The 27,018-nt window shown below is 47.3% G+C and overlaps 1 protein-coding gene across 1 annotated transcript in view; it reads right to left on the bottom strand.

The window, feature by feature from the left end:
- Nucleotides 1-3,816: 3,816 nt before the first annotated feature.
- The window catches only part of LOC144149855 (ubiquitin-like protein 7), a 34,524-nt gene continuing 11,322 nt past the window's right edge, over nucleotides 3,817-27,018 (bottom strand). The window contains exons 4-9 of the mRNA XM_077681566.1: nucleotides 26,138-26,219; nucleotides 23,424-23,481; nucleotides 20,293-20,458; nucleotides 15,573-15,848; nucleotides 8,709-8,774; nucleotides 3,817-5,370 (exon numbers count right to left, since the gene is read on the bottom strand). Of these exons, the coding sequence (XP_077537692.1) occupies nucleotides 5,230-5,370; nucleotides 8,709-8,774; nucleotides 15,573-15,848; nucleotides 20,293-20,458; nucleotides 23,424-23,481; nucleotides 26,138-26,219 (789 nt within the window). The 3' untranslated portion in view covers nucleotides 3,817-5,229. The remainder of the gene's footprint in view (nucleotides 5,371-8,708; nucleotides 8,775-15,572; nucleotides 15,849-20,292; nucleotides 20,459-23,423; nucleotides 23,482-26,137; nucleotides 26,220-27,018) is intronic.

Genomic DNA, 27,018 nt, shown 5'->3' with positions numbered 1-27,018 from the left:
CACGCGACTAACTTTAAGTAGCTTGCGTGTTGTCGCAGGGCATAAAAGACTGAATAAAACAGGTTGAGTGAACAAAGATCCAGCATTACTTGGAGAACACTACATAAAATTCGTGCCACAATCTGGGGCATCTATAGTCATGTCTACACAATGTATTTACTGAACGGTGCTTCATCAAGCACACTTTTAAGGTGTGCAGTCTCTATTCCTGATAAACCAGCCTCCATTCTAGAAAAATTCGGCTGAATGTGGGGAAAAAGCGCAACTGACGTACGTCATTGTAAGGGTGTTTTTTGCTAAAAACGCCCTTGCAAGAAAATGCCATTTGTGTCAAATCGACCACACTTGTAACGGGGTTATTTGCTAAGAACACCCTTGCAAAAAAATGCCCTTTGTGAGAGTGTCAAATTGATCCCGTTTTGAGGGGTGTAATTTGCCAAGAACACCCCCGCAAAACATGCTTTTTGTGAGAGTGTCGACTTTACCCAATTTCTAGGGGTGTTGTTTCCTAATAAAACCCTTGTGAAAAAGATGCCTTCTGTGAGTGTCAAATTTACCCTATTTCTAGGAGTGTTATTTGCTAAAAACACCCTTGCAAGAAATGCCCTTTGCGATAGCATCCTTTCTAAATGCTCAATCGCCATCCCATGGCACAAAGTAGACAGCAAGTGCATCACGCAGTGCTGCTCCTTTTCAACTACCTGTTTGTACTCTTACATGATATGATACAAATTAGAGATTTTCAAAAGCAATTTGATTCACAATAACGTGAAACTGGTGCTTGTAGATTTGCTGCCGGCGGGCAAGTCACGAACAAAATTGGTAAGCCTAATTTATGGATACGAGCATCTATGTAACGAGATGCAGATATTAACTATCTCTAGTTGTGGCTAGTGTGGTTTTTGTGGTTGCTTCTAACCAAACACATCGTGATATGTGGCATACTGCAGAATAAAGGAGACAGCATTTTAGGTCAGTCACTCAGGGGTCACGTGCGTGTTCAAAGCAAACTCACTCTGAAGAGACAAACTGGATATATATATAGCCCAAAGATCTACGAAGGACAGAAGACAACTGCTTCGCCAGTATGATGTCCGCTACTCTGATAAGAACATGCCAGAAAAATGCCGTAGCATATTCACCAGTACGACAAAAGTAACGATTTTCGAATATCTGCCTTGGTATCACACAGCTGATAGTATCACTACCACCAGAATGTCATTCCAAGAGGCCAGATATAAACACAACGCAGCTGCTACAGAAGGTGCGATTCTTTTACGACGACCATTTTATCCGTGTCTCTCATCCCACTGAAATTCTCTACCACTGCTTTAATCAAGTCAGAATATTGAAATGCACATGAAGCAACTGTTTTTGACACGTACCCCTACACATCACAAGAGCTTGATTCGAGAAAGGATTGAGCACAAACAATTCGACAGAAGACACAGAAATACCAGACGGGGCTAGCGCTCACATCTGTGTTTATGTTGCAGAAAGCTTTGCAGTATTTGGGTTGATGCATCCCATTATCACACTTATGAAAGATCCAAAAATTCTTGCTCTTGGCCACACAAACATGTCTGCAAAATTGCGCCAGAGGCGGCAAAAAACAAGCCTGCCAAAAGCGGCATGCTAAACCTTATGTAGAATGCGCAGTCAGAGTGGTTTACCGAATTCCTATGGGTTGCGGTAACGAGCACATTGGTCAAACTGGTAGATGCGTAAATGACCGTGCAAGGGAACATGATCTTTCATCGCTAAACAGAAGTGGGGCCAACTTGCCAACCCACTGCAGTGGCTGCAGATGCACTCCATTATTTCAGGAGATCAAGATTGCAGGCAGAAGCAGTGACCTGACTGTGCACAAATTAATGGAGGCCTATCATATCAGGAAAACGAGTGATAAGTGTGTCAGCAACACTTTGGTATATTGGCGTGGCAAAGAGCAAGCATTTCTGCATCTTATCTTTTATAAGTGTGATAATGGGTTGCGTTGACGCATATACTTCAATGCTTTCTGCAAAATAAACACAATTGTAAGTGAGCGCTAGTCCCGTCTGGTCTTTCTGCGTCTTCTGTCGAATCGCTTGTGCTCAATCCTTTCTCAAATCATGAACCAACAAGCCGCACAGCAAGTTTAAACGAGATGCTGAGCACAAAATACAGTCCATTATTCTGAAAGAAGGATCAAAATCGTACATGTCCAATGTAACAAGTCTATATGCAACCAGTATTTGCCATCATTATTCATCTACTGCACATTGGTGCCTGCTCAAAGAGCACATAAAGAAAAAGTTACATTAGCAGTACACAACCCCCCCCCCCCTTTACAAGACCGGGTTCAGATACATGTTGGGCCAAATGCTACAGTACTGTGAGAAGCCATGGGAGTCATGCACTCTGCTACACCGAGTTTTCAAGGTAAGGGATTTTCCCCTTACAAACGGCTTGTTTCTGTGTTCTGTAGCCCTTCACTGACCTTTATTTCAGCCAGCATTCAGCTGTCCCCCAACGTACTGAATACCATGTGGGATCCCTTGGTTAATTTATATCCAATTTCCTCAAACAACGGCAGTGTCAGAGTACACCTGCCTTCATTAGCTACTTGCTTTTCATGAGCTACATTAGTGTGCACAAAATGTGCTTGTCATATGACAGCAGGATTTCTTTGGCGTTAGTTTCAGCCACAAAATTTGTTTTCTTACTGAAGGGGGGAAAAAAAATAAGAACAGCTAAACGCTGTAAAAACCTTAGCAATTTTAAATGTATTCGGCGTGTATCTTTAAACCAAGCAGTTTCAAACCGGAGTGACAAGCTTAAATGAGAAGTTGCATATAGGAAGGAGGATTGTTGTTTCTGTCTGAGTGCAATCATGGAATGGGCAGAGTTTGAAGCATTTGGGATGCCACTTTTCATTTGCCGAAGTGCTAGACTTGGGTTTGGCCAGTGAAATGTCTACCCAGGCCAATATTTAGCAAATTACTAATTGATTATAGGGTTTAACGCGCTGACGCAACACAGGAAATGAGGCACGCCGCAGTGGAGGGCTCTGGATCAATTTTGACCACCTGGGGATCTTTAACATGCTCTGAAATCTCGTACACATGGGTGTTATTGCTTTTCCCCTAACGAGTTACTGAAACTGCTTTATGCACAAGTCGGGACAGCACCCCACTGCCGAGTTGTAAAGGTATGCTGTGCTATTTTAGCTGAGAATAACGGCAACACCAAAGCTGACACTTGCCAGATAAACATCTTTAGGCAGTTTTAGCGGTGCAACCGAATTTTGCCAGCCAACATTTACCATTTCCAAATTACAAAAAGCTGCGCTTTATTTGCAGAAGTGCTTGCATCCAAAATTGGCACCTGAATGCTGAATAAGGGCTTCCCAATATCAGTTTCGAAGGTCTTTGATATGCTAAAATGTGGTGTTGGCTCTCGGAACCAAACTAGGTTCTGAAGTTCTTCTTAGACCCCCTAGCTTTTAAGTAACGCCTACACAACAATTGCTATCCCAAGCTATGCCCTGATACAACCAACAAACAACAGAGAATTAGATGTGAACTTTTTTCACTGTGTACATCAGGTAAACATGATTGCCGTGACCAGCAGTCTACTTCTCATGTTAAGTGACACATGTTTGAGCACTTCTTATTTTTTTTAGTTTCAATGCCGTAACATTCTCCGAGACTAGTTTGCCGCGGAACAAAAGAAGATGGTGTTACATTTCAGTAAAATCCACACAACTCCACAGGTCTGCTTTCGAAGGGCTAAAGCCCGGGCAGTTTCTTTCTTAAAGAGAAAATTTTCAACTGCCCCAGAGTGAAACACTTTTATTACGCACAACAACAAAATACAAAGGAAAAACAAAGGCATGAAACACTTATCGCCAACACTGACAACACACCGAAAGTAAGTAGGACTAGGTAAGAATGGGACTTCCTTTACATGCCGTACGTTTGCCCTCACACGACATGGGCAAGTGTGAGCCGTCTCAAAGAAACCTTTCGGCCCCAACAGGACCAACTCCGACAGTAAGGTGACGACAGTTGAGCACGAGACGTCAAAGTAAACACTCGGGCAAGTGACGCAACAGGACACTAAAAGCTGCCTCGAAGGAGATGAGAAAATTCAAGAAGAGAAAAAACAGTGTTTGTGAACATTGCAAGCCCCTCTTTAGAGAGCTTCAACCTGCAACATCTACACTTGTTCGACAATAACCAAAGCTGCAGGGACGACTGCCTCGAAGAAGAAAGAAAAAGAAACTCCACGAAAAACAAGAAAACGTTTGCCGGCGTTTCGAGCCCACGTTTGCAGAGCTTCAACCTGAACCATTCTCACTTGCTTGACAAATAGTAGTAAAGCCACACAGACAACTTTGTTGCCTGACAGTAGCGGCGAGAACTAACTGTTCACCGCACACATGTAACAGCTGCTTGCTACCTCCAGATCTTCGAACTTTACGCCAATCTGTTTCCACAAACAGGAATTTTTACGCCAGCCATCAAATGACCTGCCGTTAATCCATTTATTTAATTTCAGGTTAGAAAAGATGACCTGAAAAAAAAATCCTGAATAAAGGGCAAATCTGCCACAGAAAGAAATAGAAACAAAACAAAAAAAAGGAGCCAGTAAAGGCTATTTACTAGCACTTCCCGTAATTTCTTCCAATAATCCATTAAGAATGAAAAAAAAAAAAAAAAGAAAATGGTACTGACCATTTTAAATTACGAGGGGAAACCTGCCAGAGAAAGAACAAAAGAAAAACAAAACAAGAAAAGGGGACGCAAAGGTCGTTTACCAGCACTTCCTGTACCGCCCCCAATTATTTACCCATTGAGAACAAAGAAGACAGAGTAAGAAAAACATGCGGAAAATTTTAAATAATGGGGAGAAAACCCACCAAAGAAAGAACAAAAAAGAAAGAAAAAAAAAGGAGGCAGTAAAGGCTGTTTACAAGCGCTTCTTGTCATACGCATGCGACACCACGCATGTCGCACCCCTAAACGACCCGTTGCCAACGCCTTCCACGCCACCGAGCGCGACAGAGAGTGGCACCTGCCACAACGTGCACAGTTGAGGCTACGCTCCAGCCGACCAGAGGTGATGGAGACTGGCCAAAACACCAAACGTGGCGGGAATGGGATGGGGGCTCGAGGGCACACACGGTCGAACGGGGGCTGTGTGGTGAAGGAGGAGAAGGGGGGGGGGGGTCGAGGTCGAGAGTTACGTCACGATGTCGACGTCGCTGGTGTCGCCAAACAGCAGCTCGAGGGCGGCCTGCACGTCGCCGCTCGTGGCAACCAGAGCCCGCACGCTGGCCGCGTCGTTGCTCAGCCCCATGTCGCGAAGCTGCTGCAGCTGGCTCTGCGGTGAACGGGAAGAAGGCAACACCGCTTGATTAAAAAAAAACTGAAGCTTACGCCACAACTTCTAACTGTTCTAAAGAACTCAAATTTGCCCAAAAGTGGAAATTCGGGTTTCGCTTTGAGCCGTCGGTGGTTTTCCCATTAACATAAACACCTGAAGCTGTGCTGTTAAGGGGGCCACGAAGACAAAATACAACTGCTTCATTAAAGAGACTGCTTTATCTCGATGACAGTGACACCAATTTTATGGCAAACTTCAAGCAATTAATTGAGATTCAGTCAAACCCAGCGATAACGAAGTCCTACAAGTACGAAATTCCCACGGCAACGAAATATTTTCCGATCCCCGCCGAACGTCCATAGATGCCCATGTATTTCATATCCTGCGGCAACGAAATGTATTGGGAAAGAGATCCAGCGTTAACAAAATCCTACCAAGTCCGGTCGGCACTTTACCAACCCATATAAGGCTAACAGTGTCCAAAAAGTGTTCAAATACATTTTTTTTTTTCGTCCACACAGTTCGTAAACTTTTGCCACAGCACGCTTGCCATGGCCTCCGCCATATTTGTTTACAGAAAAAGACCGTGCAGCAGGCGGCTGTGGAGGTAGCCTCGTAGCGCCACCACCAGGGGGCAGCACATGATAACGCATGGTGCGGCTTTGGCTTGGGCTGCGCTAGCCCGCTACCACAGAACAGCGCATGTGCGTTTGTTTTGTGTGTGGTTATCAGCTTGTTTGCTCTCAGTAAGATGCCTCTGCCAGCCCAAAAGTGGAGGCTTTTATCGCTACAAGATAAGACAGCCATCATTGCCCGAAGTCAGTGGCCCAAACGGCAAAAGGGAGGATAGTGCTGAAAAGTTCGGAACTGCCTGCACATCGCTCTACCATTTTGAAAAGCAAGGACGCCACTGTTTAATGGCGCACATGCGCAAAACAAAACAGTGACGGCTATGGCCTTTCCGGACGTCAACAAAGCGGTGCTCACTTTAATTTTGTGAACAGCACTGGGACGAGATGCAACTCCCTGGCAAAGTTCGTCAACAGAAGTTGGGCTTTGCTTGGATGCTCCTCGGACATACTCAGTGCCGAGAACCAGGGAGAAAAACGTGCAGAGAAGGCAAACCCACTGGACGTTTTAGATGCGTTTGACATGATCCTGTTGCTCTTAAGGCACATTCCCACTGGCAATTTGCCTCGTGGCGCAACGGCGCACGTCGCGCGATGAGGCCATGAGGCGGTGTTCGCACTTGCGATGAGCAATGATGCGACTGCGTTCAGTGCAGCTGCTTCCCGACTTGTACGACCTCGTTGGTGCGTCAACCATTCGCAGTCAAAGAAAATGATGTTACGCGACAAAAGCAGGTGGAAAGCAAACTAAAACACATGCTACTAACCTGGAACAATGCCGAAAGTATTTGCGGGTAGCGGGAGATAAACTCAAGAAGGCTCTTTTCAACATATTATTGTACGAAGAAATGCACACACTTGCTTTCATGCAATAACACCCGCATCACGGCCCACCAATTTCGCTTCTTTTCACATGCGCAAAGTTCTGACGCCTCCGAACTCTACGCGTGTTTACCAGTCGCCGATAGAAGCACGAAGAGGCTGCAAGTCAACCTACCGTCTCGCTGTCCACCTAGCTCTATACGATGATTACTTGCTTTTACAATCCATACACGCTTCTCAACAGTGATGAGTTCCCCACTATTCATTGATTAGTGCACGCGTACGCTGAAGCCACTGACCAAAGAACCGAAGTGCACGGGAAGTTGCTTGCCGGCCCGACCCGGCGGGTACAGCGATAGCGGGCCAAGCGCTGGCAGAGCGAGCCCGCGGCGGTGTTTGTGGCGGCGGCGGCGGCTCGCCCGCCCGCAGCCATTTGAATTACCGGATGTAAGGAAACGTTTTGTTTCCGGCTACGTCAGCCTACTCCGCGTCCATGATTGGCTATCCGGTTTTGCGGGGCCATCGCGCGACGAGGGATTTCGGACCGAGTGATCTGCTCCGCCGTCGCAAAGTGACGAAAAGCGACGGCAGGCTCATCGCTTTGCGACGTCGCGTTTCGTCGCGCGACGAGGCGAATCGCCAGTGGGAATGTGACTTTAGGTGCGCACAACAACCAGCAATGAACCCCTTTCTTGTAGTGTGAAAGCTGAGCTATTAAGTTGCTGGAAGGTAAGGCTCGCAAAGTACTGTAACTGACTTTCGGAAATAAACTTTTGGTTTGCAGCCATGTTTCCCGTCGTTTACGTTTCATTGTCGCGGCAACGAAATTCCCACAAAAGCAAATTTTAAGCTGTCCCCGGCGGTTTCATTATTGCAGGGTTCGACTGTACTAGGAATTAAACAGCTGCGACTCCCCACTCATTTTCCAGTAATTTATCTTCCCCTAGTTCCTAGTTCACCTCGGTCTGTTTCATCGTATCACTTGAAAGTGGACCCCCGCAGGGGCACCTTGTGTGTTCAAGGTGACGGTAGCGGTGACACCGCGGACCCCGAGCCCATGTGGGTTGGACCCACCCACGCCCCAGCTGTGCGTGGCTTAGCCGTGTCCAAGGAAAAGGGAATCCTGGTTGCTGAGTTAATGCTGAGGTTGTTTTTGGACCTTTACGGCCCCTCAGCTGAAACAACACGCAACTTCGGCCCCTGCTTCTTGCAGACGGCCCCCCAGGACTGACCCACCCTGGGGAAATCAGCTAGTCGCCTTTTCCTATCCTTCCTCTCTCTCCTTTCTCTTTTCTGTCACCTTTCAATCCCTGCCCTGTCACCTATTCTTTTCCTGAGCTTCCTCTTTTCCCCCTCTGGCGGCAACCGTTAACCCTGTGGTTATAATCAGCCCTGATTAGATGTCATGGGGTTATAGTAGCGCTGTATGGTTAGCGTGACAAAGTCACGTTCCCTTGTTGAGCTCCGTGGTGGGCGACCAGCACCGCTGCCGAACACTTTACTTTTCATGGAAAAGAAGAAAAATCTTGACCCTGATTGCCCTCCTAAACGAGGGCACACCGAAGTTAATGCCTCGCAAAGTTCAAACAGCAATAGTTCACTGACTGAGACAACCTTCCCGAAATTTCTGGTGATGCAATCTGACGACCCTCAGAAGCCCTTGAGGAAAGTGTCGCCGTCATACCCACGATGCTTTCCATTGCGGCACGCATACCTGTAGCAGCAATTTCCCAATGCAGAAACTCAATGTTACCACGTCACCCCAGCAGCGCACACTCTATTCGTTGCGATGACAGACTGCTGCCCCCCCAACTGCAACAACCAGGCCGCAGCGCACTATTAACAGCTGCAGTCAAAGCTGTCACGAGACGGGGCCCTACAAACCTGATATGTGACAGCGAGGTCCACCAGGTCGGCAGGCAGGCCTCCTCCCGGTGACGACGACGGTGCCTGAGAAATCGGAAGGGGAGGAAATGCTAAAGAAATTGAAAGGCAGCGAACAAAATCTATTTTGCCAGCCCTTATTCCTCTGCAAGCAATCCTGCTCACACTGGCGAGAGAAAATGAAGGTAAAAACAAGAGAGAATGGAAACACTAGTCTTAAACTGGCATGACTAGCACATCATGCCAACTTTGGCGAGCCTGAAATTGCCCTCCCATTGGCACAGCTTTCCTCATTCCCGAGAATGGAGGCGAATAAGGAAAAAAAAAAAACCATGCACCCCTCCGTCCAATGACGATGATGGTTGAACGCGAAGCTTTCTCGTGATGGATTCTTTGGTTGGCCGATCCCACACTGGGAGTATGTGCTACTCTGGAGGTACGCACCATAGAGTTTCATACTAATATATACTAGAGAGAAATCTGGCGCCACTGTCTAGGGGAGCCACACTTCAGCGAGCGTGCCGTCATGTACCCGGCAGGTACGTTCCACTTGTCCTTGGCATGGCTCATGAACAGGCTGAAATGTTGGTAATGGCTGCAAAAAAGCAACAATATTACCGCAGATGGTTCATGAAATTTGTTTTGTCATTATAAAATTTAACCTCAAAATGTCAGTAGTTTTTTAGAAGCTTAATGTACATGAACAAAAAAAAAAATGTTACATTTTTTTGTTGATTTTGGCTTCGAGACAAAAAAGAAGCCGTATGGCTAGCTAAGCCAAGCAGGCGAGGAACTTAGCTAGCGGCAATGGCGCCGCCCACGACGGCCCGCGACTGCAGCGACAGATTTCCCTCTAGTATATATTAGTATGAAACTCTATGGTACGCACCACTTTTCTAGCTCCAGCGTGTGCACTCCGTAGGCCTAACGTTTCAGTTTGGGGTGTATGGCGCGAATCGGTACCAGCTGCTTGGCGCTCGCTTCGACCATATCAAAATGGAGCCATCGGATAGATGCCGGCTTCATGACAGGGAGCCAGGTTTGATACCGGCCATGGGAAGCGATTTCTTTCTTTCCCTTCACCCACACTCATTCATCATCATCGTCAGAGAAAGTTAGCTTCTTTCCTCCAGGACCTACTGGCGTACAATGTCTTCAGTGAGGACACTAAAGCTTCACTTTTAAAAAATGGAACGCCATTTGCTGGCTTTGTGGCATTAAACTTATAACCATCATCATCATCGAAAAATGGAACCACTTCCTTAACTTATTCGTGACCGCGCCATAGGCCATCGTTCACGGGTGAACGATGATTTTCAAACCTCCCGCAAAAGCTAAAGACGGCACTTTGCAGACAACTAACGCCATTTGACGTATTTCATTTGACACTTCTATTTGACTATTGCTTGTTTCCATTTCGCTAACGTAGACGGCATCGGGTTGGGCGAAAAGGGCGCCTTGTTTCACCGCGCTCCGGATAAGCAGACCGCTCTTTCAGGCACTTCGGCTGCTGCTGCTGCTGCCGATTTTTTTTTTATATACCCAGCAGCAGTGATGACTGCAGCAATAATGTGTATTCGTCAGATTATAGTTCTGACGAAGAAGCTCCCATTCAACGGCCTCAGACTTCGACAGGTGCTGACAGGTAAGATTCGTTGTTCTTGAGCGCTGTCTTTGTAAATAAAACCCGCTTCCTATCTGATGACTGTAGTTTTACTTTTATGTGTAGGGTCTGGACAACGTGTGGTGGGGATATTTTGCCAAATGCACCATGCCGCATCGCATTATCATCTTCCAAGATAGCAGCTGGCGCTCGTGTCAGATTAGCGCTGTGGAGCAACGAGCACCGCTTCTCAAGAGCGCTGGATTGTTTTCGTTGCTCTTAACCACTTGCTTTTCTTGCTTTTTCTAGAATGCAAACCGCTATATGCTTGGACGCATATTTTAGAGAGACCGCTTACTCTCGAGTTGCTCTGCAAAGTGGCACAGCCATTAGGGCCACTAGGTTGGTGGCCCGCAAAAATCCAAAACTTGAGTGTACAGTGTTGATGTATGCATTTAATGATAGCTTAGGAACAAAAAAGCAACTTGTATATCTTTGAATTCCTAAAATAATTTTTAGGCTCAGTGCAATTGCTATATGTACGGTGTGAACACATTTTTGTGCGTGTTTTTCTGTTTATTTTGTCAATAAACTGTAAATAATTGCGTCTTTGACAAAACTGCTGCTATGTGTTTGAAAGAGCACTCTATAAGCTACAATTTCATGCATAGCAATGCTAAGTGGGTCGAGTAACTCAAGAGAAGAAAAATGTTTTGTGGAAGCACTCAAAATCGGCCATTTTTTCGCAGCCACGAAAGAGTTAAGCCAACTGGCATGCCTAAAGCATGCCAAACTTGGCGAGGAGCCTCGTAACGTCCTAACAATGGTGCGGCTTTCCCTCTTCCCAGAAATGCGTAATAAACAATTAAATGTGAGTAGATCAATACTAAGAAAAAAGTCCAATCTTGGGGAGTCTCCTGCAGTTCTCGAAAACACGAGCTCGCAGATCAAACACCACAAATCAACGTCAGTGCCAACCATACAGGAAATGAATATTTCTGTATCATCATCTGCTAGACGATAGCATGGCATGTGGAAGCTTGACAGTGTGCGCGGTTTGCATTCGTTACACCTCAATCTGTTCCTAGATTCAATAGAGCCCGACTGTTGCCATATTTACCCGAATGTAGGGCGATACTTTTTCTTAACAAGTCATCTACGAGAGTCGGTGGTTGACTTAGATTTGAGGATGCGGCTTTCCTGCCACTGCTAGACACTCAACGCCACCTGGCGGCCAAAGGCTTGCAGCTGGTAGGTTTTCCATGGGTTTTCAGAACACCATGGTTTTCAGGCTCCATTGTGCCTGTTTTAACGATGTGAACCATATGTTGTGAACCCAGTGCTCAGCGTTCTGTGCTTGCTTGCGTACGTTGTCGCTGGACCTCGAGAAGCACTTGTGTTTGCGGTACAATGGCACCCAACAAGTGGTGCAACCACATCATGGCTTTCAAGTGGAAAGTAGTCCTGTAGGCCGAGGGAACTTCAAACCTCCAAGCACCGCACGAATTCAGAGTCGGTGAGAAGAACGTGCACCGATGGTGGAAACAGCGGAACAGTTTTCAACTGCGCCGCCAAGCAGATGGCCTTCACAGGACGCGAGAAAGATCCACACCACAAGGTAGAGAAGGAAGTTGCCGACTCAACCCAGCAGCAAAGAGAGGGGTGGAATGCCTGTGACAACGGAGATCAGACGGGTGAAGGTGATGGAGATCGCAAACATTCGAGGCGTCCTACAAGCTCAGTTCAAGGCCAGCAAGGCCTGGGCTACTTGTTTTATGAAGCAATTCGCGGTTTGGGGACAGCCTGCTGCTACAGAGCACTGAATATGCTATAACAAGCCCCGCAAAAAATAAAGTACACTGCCTTTTTTCGTTTGGCTTACATTTGAGGTGAGTTTTTTTTTGTTTTTTTTTTGACCTTCTAAATTTTGGGGGTTGGCCTAGAATCGAGGCTGGCCCAGCTTCAAGTAAATACGGTATGTTCGCAAGTGCAGCGTTGTTCCCAATGCGAAGTTGTTGTCCGTTGGTCCCGGCATCGGCCCCATAGAGTCATATGCATTAAAAACCGTGCTATTGCACTGTAGCCACACAAATGTTCCCGCATGCTACAGTTGAGCCCGGATAATATCAAATTAGTGCTTATATTGTCTATAATTATTATCTTGCCCAAATGGACAACATCGGATTTGCTCATTTGAATGGTGACAGTAAGCTTGAAAGCAGTCTGGTAAACTTTTTGAAGCAGAATCAAGTGCAGATTCTTTTAATTAAAAAGAATCAAGTGCAAATCACAGATTTTTTTTACGTTAAATAAATTGGGATGGTCAACACGCTGTGGTTAGAGATTTCTGTGTGCTTTGAGGAACAAATCAGTAAGCTATCACTTGTTCACAATCTTGGAAAGCTCTCAGTGACGTGCAGAGCTATCAGATAATCTTCAGACCGGCATATTTTGCATTTCGAATTATCAATATATCGAACTAGTATTTTTATAATCCCCTTAGGTTTCGATATATCCCGGTTCGGCTGTACGTCCAAAACTGGCGCCGCAAGCCTGCCTGAGCGACGAGCACTGGCGGCCATGTTGGCTTTTCACGTGGATTGGCTTGACTTGACTATGAGATGAGCCACACGAAGAAGTGGTGTATTGCTGCAACAGGAGAAAAACTGCAGGGGATGTATGGCCACGCCATACTACAATCATCATTTTTGTAAGCGACTGTTTCAGTTGTGCTTATGGTTGCGCAGCTTAGGTTAGCTGTGCTACTGCACTTAGGCCCCTTTGTACTATGAATTTACAATGGCCCTCCCTCCCATTCGTGGGCCTATGCAGAAACTAGTGTGCAGTAGAAGCGAGCTCTTGTTTCCATCCATGGCGTTGAGAAAGCAGACAGCACTTTCGCTGGAACAAAAGCTAGCCACTGTACGCAAGGTGGACAGAAACCCAAGAGGAAGGAAGGATTGCATAGCGAAGGAGTAGGGGCTAACGCTGCCTACTCTTAACTCCACAAGAAGCAAAATTCAAGAAACACCAGGATCTTCGGCGTCAGGTGCAAACAAGCCTGCGGGGCATTGCACGTGTAACTTGATGAGGCCACTTTCAAAAGGTTCAAGCAAGCCAGAGCTGCAGGTGTGAATTTTGAAAAACCATGTTGCAAGAGCAAGTGACGGAGGTTGTTGACAAACTACCGTATTTACTCGCATAATCCTCGCACTTTTTTTTCGGAAAAGTCAATGCAAAGTTAGGGGTGCGAGAATTATGCGGGGAAAAAAAAATTTGGTGCACAGTGTTGCCAATTTGCCTTATGCCAATCCCGCTAAATGTAGCAGTCGTTTTTTGTATATGTAAGCTCATTGTTGCCAACAGCCGCTATTTCTTTTTATTTTATTATTTACAACGTAAACAGTCTCCCGTCGATCAGCGATCATGAAATTGCCGCCTTTGCTATCTGGCGCGCGCCCTATCTCGTCGTCGTATGTGCGTGCCCTACTCCAGTAACGCACGTTGAAGTCGGTGACGCCGAAGTGCCTGCCTGCGGCACGGTTGCCGTGTTCGATCAGTGTAGCTGGCGTTCTTCCCCATGGCAAAGCGGCACCAAGCACAAAACAAAGAGATCAAAAAGTTCTCAAAATGGCAGCGAGCTATCCACCACTGACGCGAGTGACTGACTGACTGCTGCCGCTCAACGACGGGACCACGACGGCGACACGACGACACGACAGCGGGCTGCGCGAACACCGTCTTGCTGCGCGCACGCGAAACATGCGCGAAACCGGCTCAAGGACAGTGATAGTAGCGTGTTATGGCGCCTGTTAGCATGGAGGCCTGTTAGGGAGTAGCCATGCAGGTTGTTAGGGCGCCTGGATGGCCTTGGATACACGGCGCTCCCCGGCGAACGGAAAGGCGGCGGCGGAGGGCGCGCGTTGGAGAGCACGTGCACCATGCGGGTTTCGCGAGCAGGCAACTTTCGCCGCTGCAAAGTGGGGGGTGCGAGGATTATGCGAGGAACTAAAAAATCCAAGTTTTGGTGGCTCACATTAGGGGTGCGAGGATTACGCGAGTGCGAGGATTACGCGAGTAAATACGGTATTTTTTTGGTTTTCAAAGGCCTTGTGACCCCTTAACACAAACGCTCAAAAGGCTTGCAGCAACGCATGAACAGAGCTGTGCATAAACTCTCAACAATTGATGTGAAATATTGTTTCTCCACAGGCATTAGTTCCACTACAACACATGCGTCAACACTAGGCTCACTGATGTTGCAGTGGGCATTTTCTCGTCCACTTGGAGCATTCAAACAAGCGACAGTCATTCGATCAACACACACCCAAGTACTGTTTACACCTTACGCTCCCTGAGCAAGCTCTTTTTTAAAAGGTACGAGGATCCAAGCAGCAAATGGTCGTAAGGGTGGAAGCTTGGGCAAACTGCTATTTCACCATAACTGGGAAGAGAGCGCAAAAAGAGAAATACAGTTAAACCTCGTTATAACGAGACGGGCTATAACGAAATAATGGATATAACGAGCAAATCGTAATACCCCTTGAAAGTCCCCATAGAAACCAATGTATTTAAAACCTCGTTTTAACGAGGTAAAATTTCCCTGTTACGGGATATAACGAACAAATTTCGTTGAGAAATCAAATTTTGAGCTAATTTTACAACAGTGCGCAACGCGGATTTGACACAGTGCGTGACGCGGCAACTGTATTAGCAGTTCAAAACTCCCGGTATTCTTGACATTTTTCCCCCCCCCCCCCCCCGCAGAAGCCCGCATGCGTGGTTGCACTCGTACGCATGGCAGTAAGCTTCAACCACTTCTGTACATTGCATTTCTATTGGCAGGGCTTTTCGTCCTCCTTTCATAGCTGGCTGAACCACTGCGTGTTTGCTAAAGCTATCATAAATAGCAACTGCGGGCATTAGTCACCCCCTTTGATTCCACAACGGACGATGCAACTGCAGTTAGGGAGTGGTGACACCACATCTAAAGTTAAAATGCCTGTTATGGGCGAGATTGTTGACCAAACATCAAGAATAACTTGTCTTTTATAACCAACTGTCTTCTACATCCGATGTCTGTTATAAAAGAGGTCAAGTTAACGCGAAAAATAGGACGGCCATCCATGTGGGTGAATCGTGCCTCTTATACCCGATTGTCTCTTACATCCACATCTCTTATAACGGGGTTCAACTGTATATTCTTGCTGTATATTCTCAACTGTATATCCGTGGTTCACGCTGTTGCTGCGAAGGCTCACCGACGGCGAAGAGGCCGTGGCCGGGTTTCCCGGCACCGCCAAGCCCAGGGCGGTCTGGACGGCGCTGTTGAGCATCTCGTGGGTGATGGGGTTCCGGGGGGTGGAGGGCGGGGCGTGCAGCCGCGGAGACGGAGGGACCAGGGGACTGCCCGTGGCCGGCGGCGGCGAGGACGAGCCGGAGCCGGCCGGATTGGCTGCGGCCGCGGCCAGGGCAGCGGCCAGCTGGGCGGGTGTGATCCGGTTCGGCGAGAACATGCCGCTGCCACCCGGCGTGCCCTGTGGAAGCGACGAAAGAAAGACGGAGGAAGATGCCGTCAGCATTGTCATCCCCTTAATGGTGACCAGCTGAACCAATCCTCTGACCTTGACTTTTTCTCACCCACCCACAGAGTCTCGCAGCCATTTCGCAACTGACGTATTCCACCTGTTGACTTTCCTTCACTTAACACATCCAGCCTAAACTAACCCTTCTTTCACTAGTTCGAAGTACGTCACCTTCCACAAGAGCTCGTTCCCTAATTTAAGGGGACACGCGGGTCGAAAAAACGCAATTTTTTCGAAATATACCGATTTTTTGTTTTCCCTTGCGTTAGCATCTTTGACTATCCTTCTTTCATGGGTAAAAAAATGAAAACGAAATACGAACGAGAACTTAGTGAAAAATGTGTCTGAATGACTCGCGGTGACCCAAGAAATCGCGCAATCAAGCCAAATTTCGGCCAGGTTTGAGAATTTATTCCGCACGGCAGCGTGGCTCGCCGCCATTTCGGTCACTTGAGAGAGGTAGATCAAGCCTCCTTCTCTCGATTGAGCCGCTCGCCAGCTTCGTATCTCCGCGTAAAAAAAATAAAAAAAATGTTTCTTCCCGCTTGTTTTGCGAGCTCCCACTGGGCATTTAAATCACGTGACGCGAAAGCGGGACCGCCATTGGCTCTTGCCGCTTGTGAGCCGCCATCGCCGCCATCGCCCGCATCGTTCCGTTCGCTACTTCGCGCTATCTTTTCTATTTCCTTATCGTGTGTTTTTAATCGTGAACGGTGAGGAGAAGCGCGACTTTTGACGCCGGAAGCAGCGTACTTCATGCCGGTACAAAGGAAAGCGCAAGCGGCGCAGCATTGTGATGACCACGGCCAATGCCGGCACGACCGGCACCGTGAGGCCTAACGGCGCCGGGCCTTCAAGCGTTGCAAGCGCGGCTCTACCAGGCGGAGCTGATTTTATCAGCGAAGATATCGGCTTTATAAGCGCATCGGAGAAGAAGTCGGCAGCCTTCCAAGGTGAGGAGACAGCCAGCCACGGGAGCGGTGCAGTTATCTGTGAAGTCGGCGCTCTGACTGACCTTGAGTGGCACCGTGTGCGCGACGTGCGGGAAGTGCGAACTCGTCGTAGTTGAGGTTGCGAACAAGCGGAAGGGCCTCGCATCGGTACTGGAACTGAAGTGCAAAAATAAGAAGTGCCCTGCGGGAGTGGCTGCGGGAGTGATTTCTTCTGTTTACTCGTCGCAGCGCGCTGCCGCCGTCGGTCGCGGAGGCCGCAAACCGGAACTCTGCAGGGGAAGTCCCCGTGATAGTTTCGCCGTCAATGTGAAAACAGTACTCGCTGCACGCGCGGTTGGCATCGGACACGATCAGCTGTGCAGGTTTTGTGCCATTCTTGGTCTACCAAAACCACAGCATCAAAAGACGTTCTACAACACTGCCAAGAAAGTTCATGTTGCGGCCACAAAAGGCGTCTCTGACAACCTTGCTGAAGCAAGGCAAGTAACTGCGTTGCAAGCTGGTCAGACTGACCTCAGTGTGATTTTTGATGGTACTTGGCAGAAGCAAAGACACGAGCCACAACAGTGTTGGCACTGCCATTTCTCTTGACACTGGTCTGTGCCTGGATTTTGGGGTGCTGTCAAACTACTTGTACGTAGCCGCCACCAAAAGCTTGATGAGCAAGAGGAGGAAGTGTGGCAAGCCTTTCATGCCTCTTGTGTGTGAAAAAAATGTTGACTGCTCATCCCATGCCATGGAGACGGAAGCAGCACTGCGCATCTGGCACAGGACGCTATCGTACAACCTGCAGTTCACTGTAGTGGAGACTGCCACTGCCCTCGCGAGGTTGTGGTTCAACAGGGGCCACACTAGTTTTGAGCAAGTTCTCCAAGAACTGGGAATCTTCTCTTCAGAAGAACTGGTCAGACTAAGCAATGCAAGTGACCAGCGGAGGATCAGGCAGATGTGTGCGAAGCTGACTGCTAAGGCTAGCCCCATTGCCGCAGCCTGGTGAAACGGTCCCATACCAAGGACTACCCCAGCAAAAACCGTGAGGGTGCAACTTATGCAGCAGGAGCATTCTAGTTTTAGTACCTCAATGTGGACATTTCAGACTGTATCCCCACCAAGTTTCATGTTGTTTGAGCAAGAATTTCTGAATCTGCCAAAGAAATAAACTTTCAATTGCGTTTTTCTCAGCTTGTTGTTTTTGTCCGTTTTCTGAGTTTGTGCACACTTATTTTCCCACTTAAAGTTGTCGTATCAGGATGAAATTTTGCACAGATGTTCATTATAACACGTAGAGTGCACAAATCTTGTTCATTATGCAATTTGTGTCCTTAGATATTTCTGACGGTCATAAAACAAAAATATACAGAACAAAAAAAGGCACACTACCAGTCATTTTTTTTTCATGGTGAGGAAAATGATGATGAGGCTTTTTCAGGTAGATTTGTGCACTCTGCAGTTCATAAGGAACCACCTAGGCTATTTTAAAAATTTCCGAAAAAATTTTTACTATAAAAAAAAGTGTGCACAAAAAAGCCATTTTTCTGAAAGTCATGCTGTGTAACATTTTATCCGGAGCAGCTATTCAAAATATGATTACATATATGACCAGAGGAGCTCAATCTCTACAAGCTGTGAAAATTTCAGCCTCCTAACTTCATTATTAAAAAAAAAGTTGTTTGGAGGAGCACGTCCCCTTAAGACAGTGGCTTTGCACCTGTAAGCATTATTACACCAATCTGCAATTTTTGTAGCCTGAGTGCCACATTTTATAAAGTAGAATCAACGTGATTTTTTCATTTCTTGCAAGCCTATTCACCTTTCCCCTCGATCCCACTCAGGCAGCTTGTGCAGAACCATAGCGCAACTTGTGCGTGGTTGCAAATGCTCCGACACTTTTTCAACTTGCTTCATTCTCTCAAATTCAGTGTCACGAATGCCTTGCTCCAATACAATGCCAATGCTTATGAACACTACTAAACAGGGCACTCTTCCAACAACCACGTTCTTTTCTGTGGACATACAAGGCAATATGAGTGGAATTTGAGTGCGCACACAGATTGCTACACTGTTTGGAATGGGCCAATGTAAAATCCTCTGGAATATTCAGATTACGGCTCTTCCACTAAGAACACTTCCAAACTTCTTAGTGCCAATAACACCAATGCCAATCTTATGGCAAACTTCAAACAAACGACCTACAAGAAGAAGATGAAACAGTGGCGACTGTCACAAACTTTCTGACTGATTGATTGTGAGGTTTAACGCGTCGAAACTGCAAAGGTGATGAAGCGTGTCGTAGTGGACGACTCCAGATTAATTTTGACCACCTGGGGATCTTTATAGAGCATGCCGAAATCTCAAACACACGGAAGTTTTTGCTTTTCGCATCGCACGCTTTATGGTTATGTCACAGAAACTCACAGAAACTTGCTTCTGCTACTGTTGGCCGCCAGCCAAAGCCCCCTCCAAGAAAAGAGGACAGTGCGATTGTGAAAGGGCATCTAGTTCTGTTATATCAAATGGCTTAAATAGTGAAGTACAGATAACAGAGTGATAATTATGCTTTTGTAAACTCCCTATTGCATCCCTTCTGACATGTAGCGCAAAATTCAAAAGTTTGCCTGTAATTTTTGCAGTTTTCCGGTTAAAAGAAAAACTTAAAAGAAAAAGACTTTCATGGCTGGAATAAACCTGAGCGGGTCACCAAGGTGACCAAGGGTCACCATCTTGTATTTTCGTTTCACAGCCCCTTTAAAGGAGCCATGAAGAGAAAACACAACTTCGTTTAATTTGAAAGAACTAGGATTCAGTATCTCACTCAGTTCCATTACAGCCACAATAGATGTTTTTTTAACGAAAAAAAAGCAAGAAGTATTTAAAAACTTTCAAATTGCGTGCCACAGTGATGTGTTATGAGCAAGAATGACGTCATACGGGCCAACAAAAAAACATGATTTTCAGTGCGTTAACGGCACGTTAGCATTCAAGTGATGCGGTCAAATGGAACTAGAGGCCCCATTACAGACGTCCAGACATGTGTCGTCGTGACAGGTCAGTTACGGGGCCGCCAATCGCACAAACAAGGTTCCGTGACGTCCTAGAAAAGTTGCGGGAAATTGGCTAGGGGGTCACGACTGCTTCACACGTTTTCTTTAATATCTCCGTTATTTGTTCGAAGATTGCGATGATATTGGCATCGTTGTTATCGGGACTAAGCAGTCTTTATAATAAACACAACTTGTATTCTGTCTTCATGGCTCCTTTAAACAAGCATGAGGGCGAAAACAAGAAATGGGAGTCGGTTATCTTTGGACTGAACAAGTTGAATGCATTGGGCCGATTCACCGTGGAAGCATTAAAAGCCGCATCGGCCCACCAGCAAGGAGACGCCAGCCCCCCCCCCCCGTGCAAGAGTGCCCCTCCCTTCCCCTCCTCCGCCCCCCACTTGCCTGGTCGGCGGGCCCCTCCATGTCGTCGTCGTCGCTGAGGGCCTCGAGCGAGTAGGACACCTCGTGGGGCGGCGAAGCCGCGCGACCGGACGCCGCGCCTTCCTCGTGGAAGGACACCGCAATCTGCACGGCCGCTTCCACCAGGGCCGGGTGGCTGTCCGCCATCCTGGGGGGCGGCACCGGGGGGAGGAAGTGGCAGACCATGGTGACACCGCGCATTTTCAGAACTCCCTCACATCCCTTTCCCCTTTCAATTGTTACTGCCCACTACAAGGCATGAAGGGGGAATCCTCTAGGTCCCAGTCTTCAATTACTCAGCTCTGCCGGCCACGCATTGCCTGATAAAAAGTGCAACAAAATGGAAAGTTGGGCGAGTTGGTACGTACTCACGATGGAATGTGACAGCGCAATAAACGATGAGGGACACAGAAGAAGAGGGACACAGTGCCCGTCTTGTGAATTTCTTCGGTGTCATTGGTCGTTTATTGCGCTGTCACATTCAGTCGTGATAAAAAGTGCCTCGCTGTCCCTTTTAAAGAACACTCAACATGTGAAGATAAAGGGTGCTCGTTTGCCCATGCAAGCACACCTGGTGTGCAGCCGAGAATGGGTGTCACACGCACACAACGGGATAGAGTGCAAGCCTACGCCAAGTACAGTGCAGATCACGAACAATGAACACGACGGTCCCATACGGTTCTTCCGGCTTGAAGATTGTGTTTTCTAACGAGTCGACTTCACGTGGTGTGCGAAAAGAGAAACGACTGGGAGACAAAACAACACAACCACTGACATGCAAGAAACGCTTTTTCCGCTGCCACATAACTATGCACTATGAAAGTTATGAAAGTAATAACTATGAAAGTAATGATCAATAACCTCGGGACAGCACTGCAGCTTGAGATAGGTGGCGAAGCAGTGGAAATGGTAAGCGAATATATCTACTTAGGCCAAGTTGTGAGCCCGGATCCCAACCATGAGGCAGAGATAATTAGAAGGATCAGAATGGGGTGGAGTGCATACGGCAGACATGCTCAGATAATGAATAGCAGCCTACCATTGTCCCTGAAGAAGAAAGTGTATAACAGCTGCATCTTATCAGTACCCACCTACGGGGCAGAAACTTGGAGGCTCATTAAGAGGGTTCAACTTAAATTGAGAACGACTCAGCGGGCAATGGAGTGGAAGATGATAGGTGTAACATTAAAGGGACACTGAAGTGAATTTGTCAAGCTCCCGTTTTTGCTTGCACTGCGTAGACTGGCTCAAATTAGCACACTTTTCATCGTTTATCTGGTTGACAAATCGGTAATTATTTTACAAAGCGCGAAAGAAGAAAAACTACCAAAAACTACCATGCGCGGTTTGCGGCGGCCGCACCAACTAAGGCTGTGACGTTGGGAGGAGGGGCGCCGTGATTGGACGATGCCCAAGGTTAGCAATCACACAAGTTTCGGTTTCGGTTCTGTAAAACATAACAAATGGCGTTGTTGGATGGGCATTCTCAATATCTCAGTAATCATCGTACCGCGCTTCTGCCATGTTGTCGGCTCTAAAATGCACAAGATAAGCCTCCCAGGACGGCTTGTAGTCGTAGCATTCAGTAGCCGAGACCTACGCAGTGCATGAACGACCTCCGCGTACCCACAGACGCCCAAATGTCATGCGCTTTTCCCCCATTTTTGGAGCTTACCTCACTCATGCCTGTATCGTAAAAAGCGTGTTCACACCAGGCCAAGGGTCTGTTGATTCTGGCCTGTGCCCACTGCCCGCAAGAAGTCGGTGCTTATGGCAACAGCACGCCAACGAGAACTCGCTAGTGCGCCAGTGCCAGCCTGCGCGCATTCTGTGAACTAGTTGGTGGAGCAATGAACGTTGCGGCCCAAAAAAAAGGTGACATCAGTATAGGCATAGAGTTAATACTAGTATAGGCCTACTGCGCTGGAGTTTAAGCGACATGCAGCGCCCCTAGTGGCCGATGCCTCTGGGTAGTACAAAAGCAGACGACCCTCGCCGCCCTCCGTGCAGTAGCGCGGAGTAGCGCAGTAGCCGTGCAGTAGCGCAGCCAATTGCCAGCTCATCCCCTCCTGACGTCACACGAAAACGCCACAGAAAATGGGTGAGCGTAAAGAGAGGAGGACAGCATTTTCGAATTAGTTTTTCTACTAAATAAAATCGCATAAACGCGCCTAGAGTGGTCGAAACATGGCCTGGGGACTCCGAACTACAATTTGCGCTAGTAATCCCGCAATGTTTACATATCACTTCAGTGTCCCTTTAAGGGACAGGAAGAGAGCAAAGTAGGTAAGGGAACAAACGTGTGTTATGGACGTATTAGTAGAAATTAAGAAGAAATGGACGTGGGCAGGGTATGTAATGCGAAGGCAAGATAAGGCAAGCGTGGCAGGGGGAGGCAGAAAGTAAGGTGGGCAGATGAGATCAAGAAGTCTGTGGGGATAAATTGGTCGCAGTTAGCACAGGACCGGGGTAGTTGGAGATTAATGGGAGAGGCCTGTGCCCTGCAGTGGGCGTAGATAGGCTGGTGGTGATGATGACGATAACTATGCACAAGGTGGCGCATTGTGCGACAAAAATTACTGGTGCAAGGTGAACAACAGAGCACACTTATGTTCGCAGAGACATAATTATGCACACTGGCTACGTGCGCTCCATGAAGTGTCCTTACAGTGATGTTCCAATTTATTACCTTTATCATGAACTGTCCCAGACCTGCAAACAGCTACCCTCCCACGCACTGTAGGAATTGAATTATTACGGCACAGCCGTCTAGATGACCAATGAACACAAATTTTCATAAGCAAGACCAGGCCAACCAGTTCTCTAAACACGTTGTGTGGTTGTTGCACCTTATTGGGTGGGGAAAGAAAAAAAGACAGGTTTGGTACTGCCCTATTCCTCAAGAAGTCTTAAAACAGCTGAGTGCAGCTTATTTCCTGCAGCCACCCATCCCAAATCACCCTGGCACATACCAACGAAGCAGCTACACAAAACCAAGTGAAACGAAGGTGCCCTTCCTGCCTGGGTCCCCGTCCCAGTCATTGCTTCGCTAAACCTCGCACGAACTAAGTCGCCAAACAAAAGGAGGTGTCACCGAAATGCCCCCCACTCACTTGCGCAGGAAGGTCGGGTTCGCCAGCAGGGTCATCAGCTCCGGGTCTTGGAGAATGCCTGAGGCAAGCAAAAACAACGGGGACACAAGTCAAGTGATTGATGATTGATTGATTATAGGGTTTAAAACGCGCCGACACAACGCAGGCGATAAGGCGCGCCGTAGTGGAGGGCTCCGGATTAATTTTGACTACCTGGGGATCTTTGACGTGCGCCGAAATCTCGTACACACAGGAGTTTTTGCTTTTCGCCTCCATCAGAAAAGCGACCGCCGCGGCCGGGAATCGAACTCGCGACCTCGTGCTCAGCAGCGCAACGCCTTAGCCACTGAACCACCCCGGCGGGTGGGGACACAAGTGAGCCTGTGAGCAGAGCGTTAAAGGCCAACTGCACTCCAATTTCCCCTCGACCAAATTTATTTTTAATGCGCAGTAAGTACCCCTAATCAGCTGGGGCACAGGTGGTACCCCGTGAAACGCCTCGTTAATCAGTCAGAAGCGTTCAAAAAAGCTCCACCGCAGACCACGCTGCACCTGCCGGTGGATCGCGCAAACAGCCATGACGCGCCTGTGACGTTCCAGCAGACGGGGGTTTATTCCTCTGGCCAGCCACGCATCTGGAGAACCGGTCGAGCTCTGCTGCGCACGCTTCACCCATTTGCTACCCTGTGCGTGCATAGAGCTTGTGCGCAGGCTTGCTCCCGAGCTGCTGACCGTCTGGCCGCTTGCTGGACAACTGCAACATCACTTCATGGCCGTGCTCTCCTCAATTTCGGTTCCAAAATCGCCAATTTTCGCTCACCGCTTGCAGCGCCCACGCGCCTATTTCAGCTGTTGTATTTTGCATCTTGCTTTCTTTTTCAGCAGACTATACGGAAATGGGGTTTTCAAGAGGTCGAAATTTTGAGTGCAGTTGGCCTTTAAGTGCTTGGGACCAAGGACGACAGTGATGTATGACAACAATGTGTGGGGACGAGCTAGTTGGTATTCCGTGATAAGACTTCCAGGTGCCAAAATATTTGGTTGAAAAGATGTAAAAGACAGCTTGCCTCTGTCCACCCTCCTTCAGAGATACGCACGTGCCTCTCTCCTTTACCTCCTTCGGAAAAATATTTTGGCACCTGGAAGTTTTACAACAGAGAAATGCCTCTCAGCAATGCAATTCCACGCTAAGGTTTAGCTATACTCAGTTACAACTCAAGAACAGCACCACCTCATGTAGTGTATCACTCCGCCAAAGCACCGGACCCGTGACGTCAGTGCGCGCGTGTTTTGAAAGGGGTTTGCTATGAATGCGTGACATCGTCTGCCTTGTCTCGCGCAGTTTGTTTGTCGTCACTGGAGTCGTTTATAAGCATATTGAGTCCAAAAAATCACGGGAACGGCTCACGCCATGTTCAAAATATTCCCAGTAACGCCCTACTCGCGCCGCGCGGAGAAACATCCGGCTACGGTGATAAGGCACAGCGGCAACTTCCGGTGCCGTTCTTAAGTTGTCACCGAGTATAGCAGCCTCGGTGTACTCAGACGGGAGACTTCACCATGGCTGAACAGCTCAAAACTGAACCGTCTACCACAGAGGTCGCTGCCCACAATTCTCTGGCTCTTTTGAGAGCACAACACGGTTGTGCAGTTATGAACGCACGGTCGTGAATCTTGACGATGACCACTGGCAGTGCAAGAGTGAAAGAAAAAAAAAATGACTACTTCAACCGAGTGGTGCAATAACTAAACTCAAATGCAACTGAAATTGAACAGTTAACTTAAATGGAACAAGAGAAAACAAAGATACCTGGTGTATACTAAAGCCAGGTTGTGACTACGCATGATAAGAAATTAAGTGTGAAAAATCTAACTTCTGATAAATATCTAAAAACACACTTAATGGAAAACGTGGGATCATCACATAAAAAGCATGATGAGTGAGGTGAAATATGTTGTCTGTGGAGTTCCAGGAAGTCTTTATGTCATGTGGTGTTGTGTGCCTCCTCCTTATTAAACGTGCACAATTAAATGCCACCTCCACCACGGAAAGCAAACAAAAACCCTACGGTAATTCGCTGCAGTCAAATCGGGATGGGAGTGGGGGCAGAAGAGCGAAGGGCCACCTCTGACTGATAGTAAGCCCACTCAATTACATCATCCCAAAATTAAACAATATATGATCCCAGCAACTGTTGCAGTGGCAATGAGCTATGAGATTTGATTGGCAGATAGAAAAAGAGTGGCGCTACTGCCACATCTCCTTTCGTATTTAACACGAAATAAAAAGCAATCACATACGTGACACTTCATATTAGTGTCCCAATACCCTTTCAAACACCTCTCAGAAACTGAACACGTCAAATACCGCACCAATTTTACAAAGAAGGGGGGGGGGGCTGCACAAGGAACAGTTTTGCCGGGAAAATGGTTCGAATGAGACTCCACGAACACAACAAAATAATGTCTACAGTTTGCATCGAACCAGTGGCCCATAGATCGCAATGTGACCGGTTAACACGGTGTAGCGACTCGCTTCCAAAGCTTTTTCTTACACGCAACGCAACGCTAGCAGTTAGACCAATCGTGCAAGAATTGCTTTCACTGACGTCAAATTACTGAGAAGCTTTTTCGGCAGGTTTTCAGTCAAGAACTAAACTCCCCCTAAAATTTCTCATTTCTTTCCTAATGCACCTCGCTATCCAAAGCCAAGCCAAGAGTCAAAGACACATTACCGACGGCGACTGGATCATCAGCCAGGGCAGGAGTTGCAGCCATCACATTCTCCAAAACATCCGGATCTTTGAGGCTTTGCAGCTGAACAAAAGGAGGGTGAGGGGAATAGGAAAGAGGGTGTCACAAAATGCTACAGTCCATTCCTTTCTCCCCCAAAAATGTAAAATTTATGGCCGCAACATGAAACTGTAGCATGAAGAAGGCACTGAACCGACACGGCATCGGAGCCATCGTAAATATGCCGAAAAATATCACCCCAGTATTATTTGCAACTCTGCACAGTAGCGATTTTTCACGAGTGGATGTACAAAACAGATCACCGAAAGCGTAAACAATGCCGAGAGCTACTTATACCCCTGCTACACTGGGGTCCAAATGTCATTTGAACCAAATGTCATTTGACTCGAATGGGTTGCTTCAAATGCCATTCAGAATCCACCGTGCTACACTACAATTTCGATGGCATTTGAAAGCTTTCACAACTGTTCGCTGTGCTGTAGTGGCGCTGTTGTTGCCCCGTTCCGTTTTCGTACACTAATACAACAGCCAAACTTACGAGCAGTCCGAGGCAGTAAAATGATATCAAATTAGAAGAGACACCAGTTTTGACTCTAAATATGGCTGTCTTGCGTTGTTTTTGTTTGTGTTTTTTGCAACTGACCCACTGGTTTTGAGAGTATGAAAATTAAATATGTTGATTTCGTATTTTAAGTAAATAAACAGTGAACAAAGTTTCACAAACAACAACATTTTGTTTGTTTTACGTACGGAAGTATTATATTTTTTATTGCCGATCGAAGACGCTACGTCCGACAGTGCTGGAAATGGCATTTGAAATCTTAAATGTCTCTCTCGGTGCTCATTTGGCTCAAATGTCATT

This window comes from Haemaphysalis longicornis, unplaced genomic scaffold, assembly GCF_048455015.1.
Source record: "Haemaphysalis longicornis isolate Haplotype H1 unplaced genomic scaffold, Haemaphysalis longicornis Haplotype H1 scaffold_8, whole genome shotgun sequence".
Taxonomy (NCBI): Eukaryota; Metazoa; Arthropoda; class Arachnida; order Ixodida; family Ixodidae; genus Haemaphysalis; species Haemaphysalis longicornis.
This window is presented reverse-complemented; position numbering and strand designations above follow the sequence as displayed.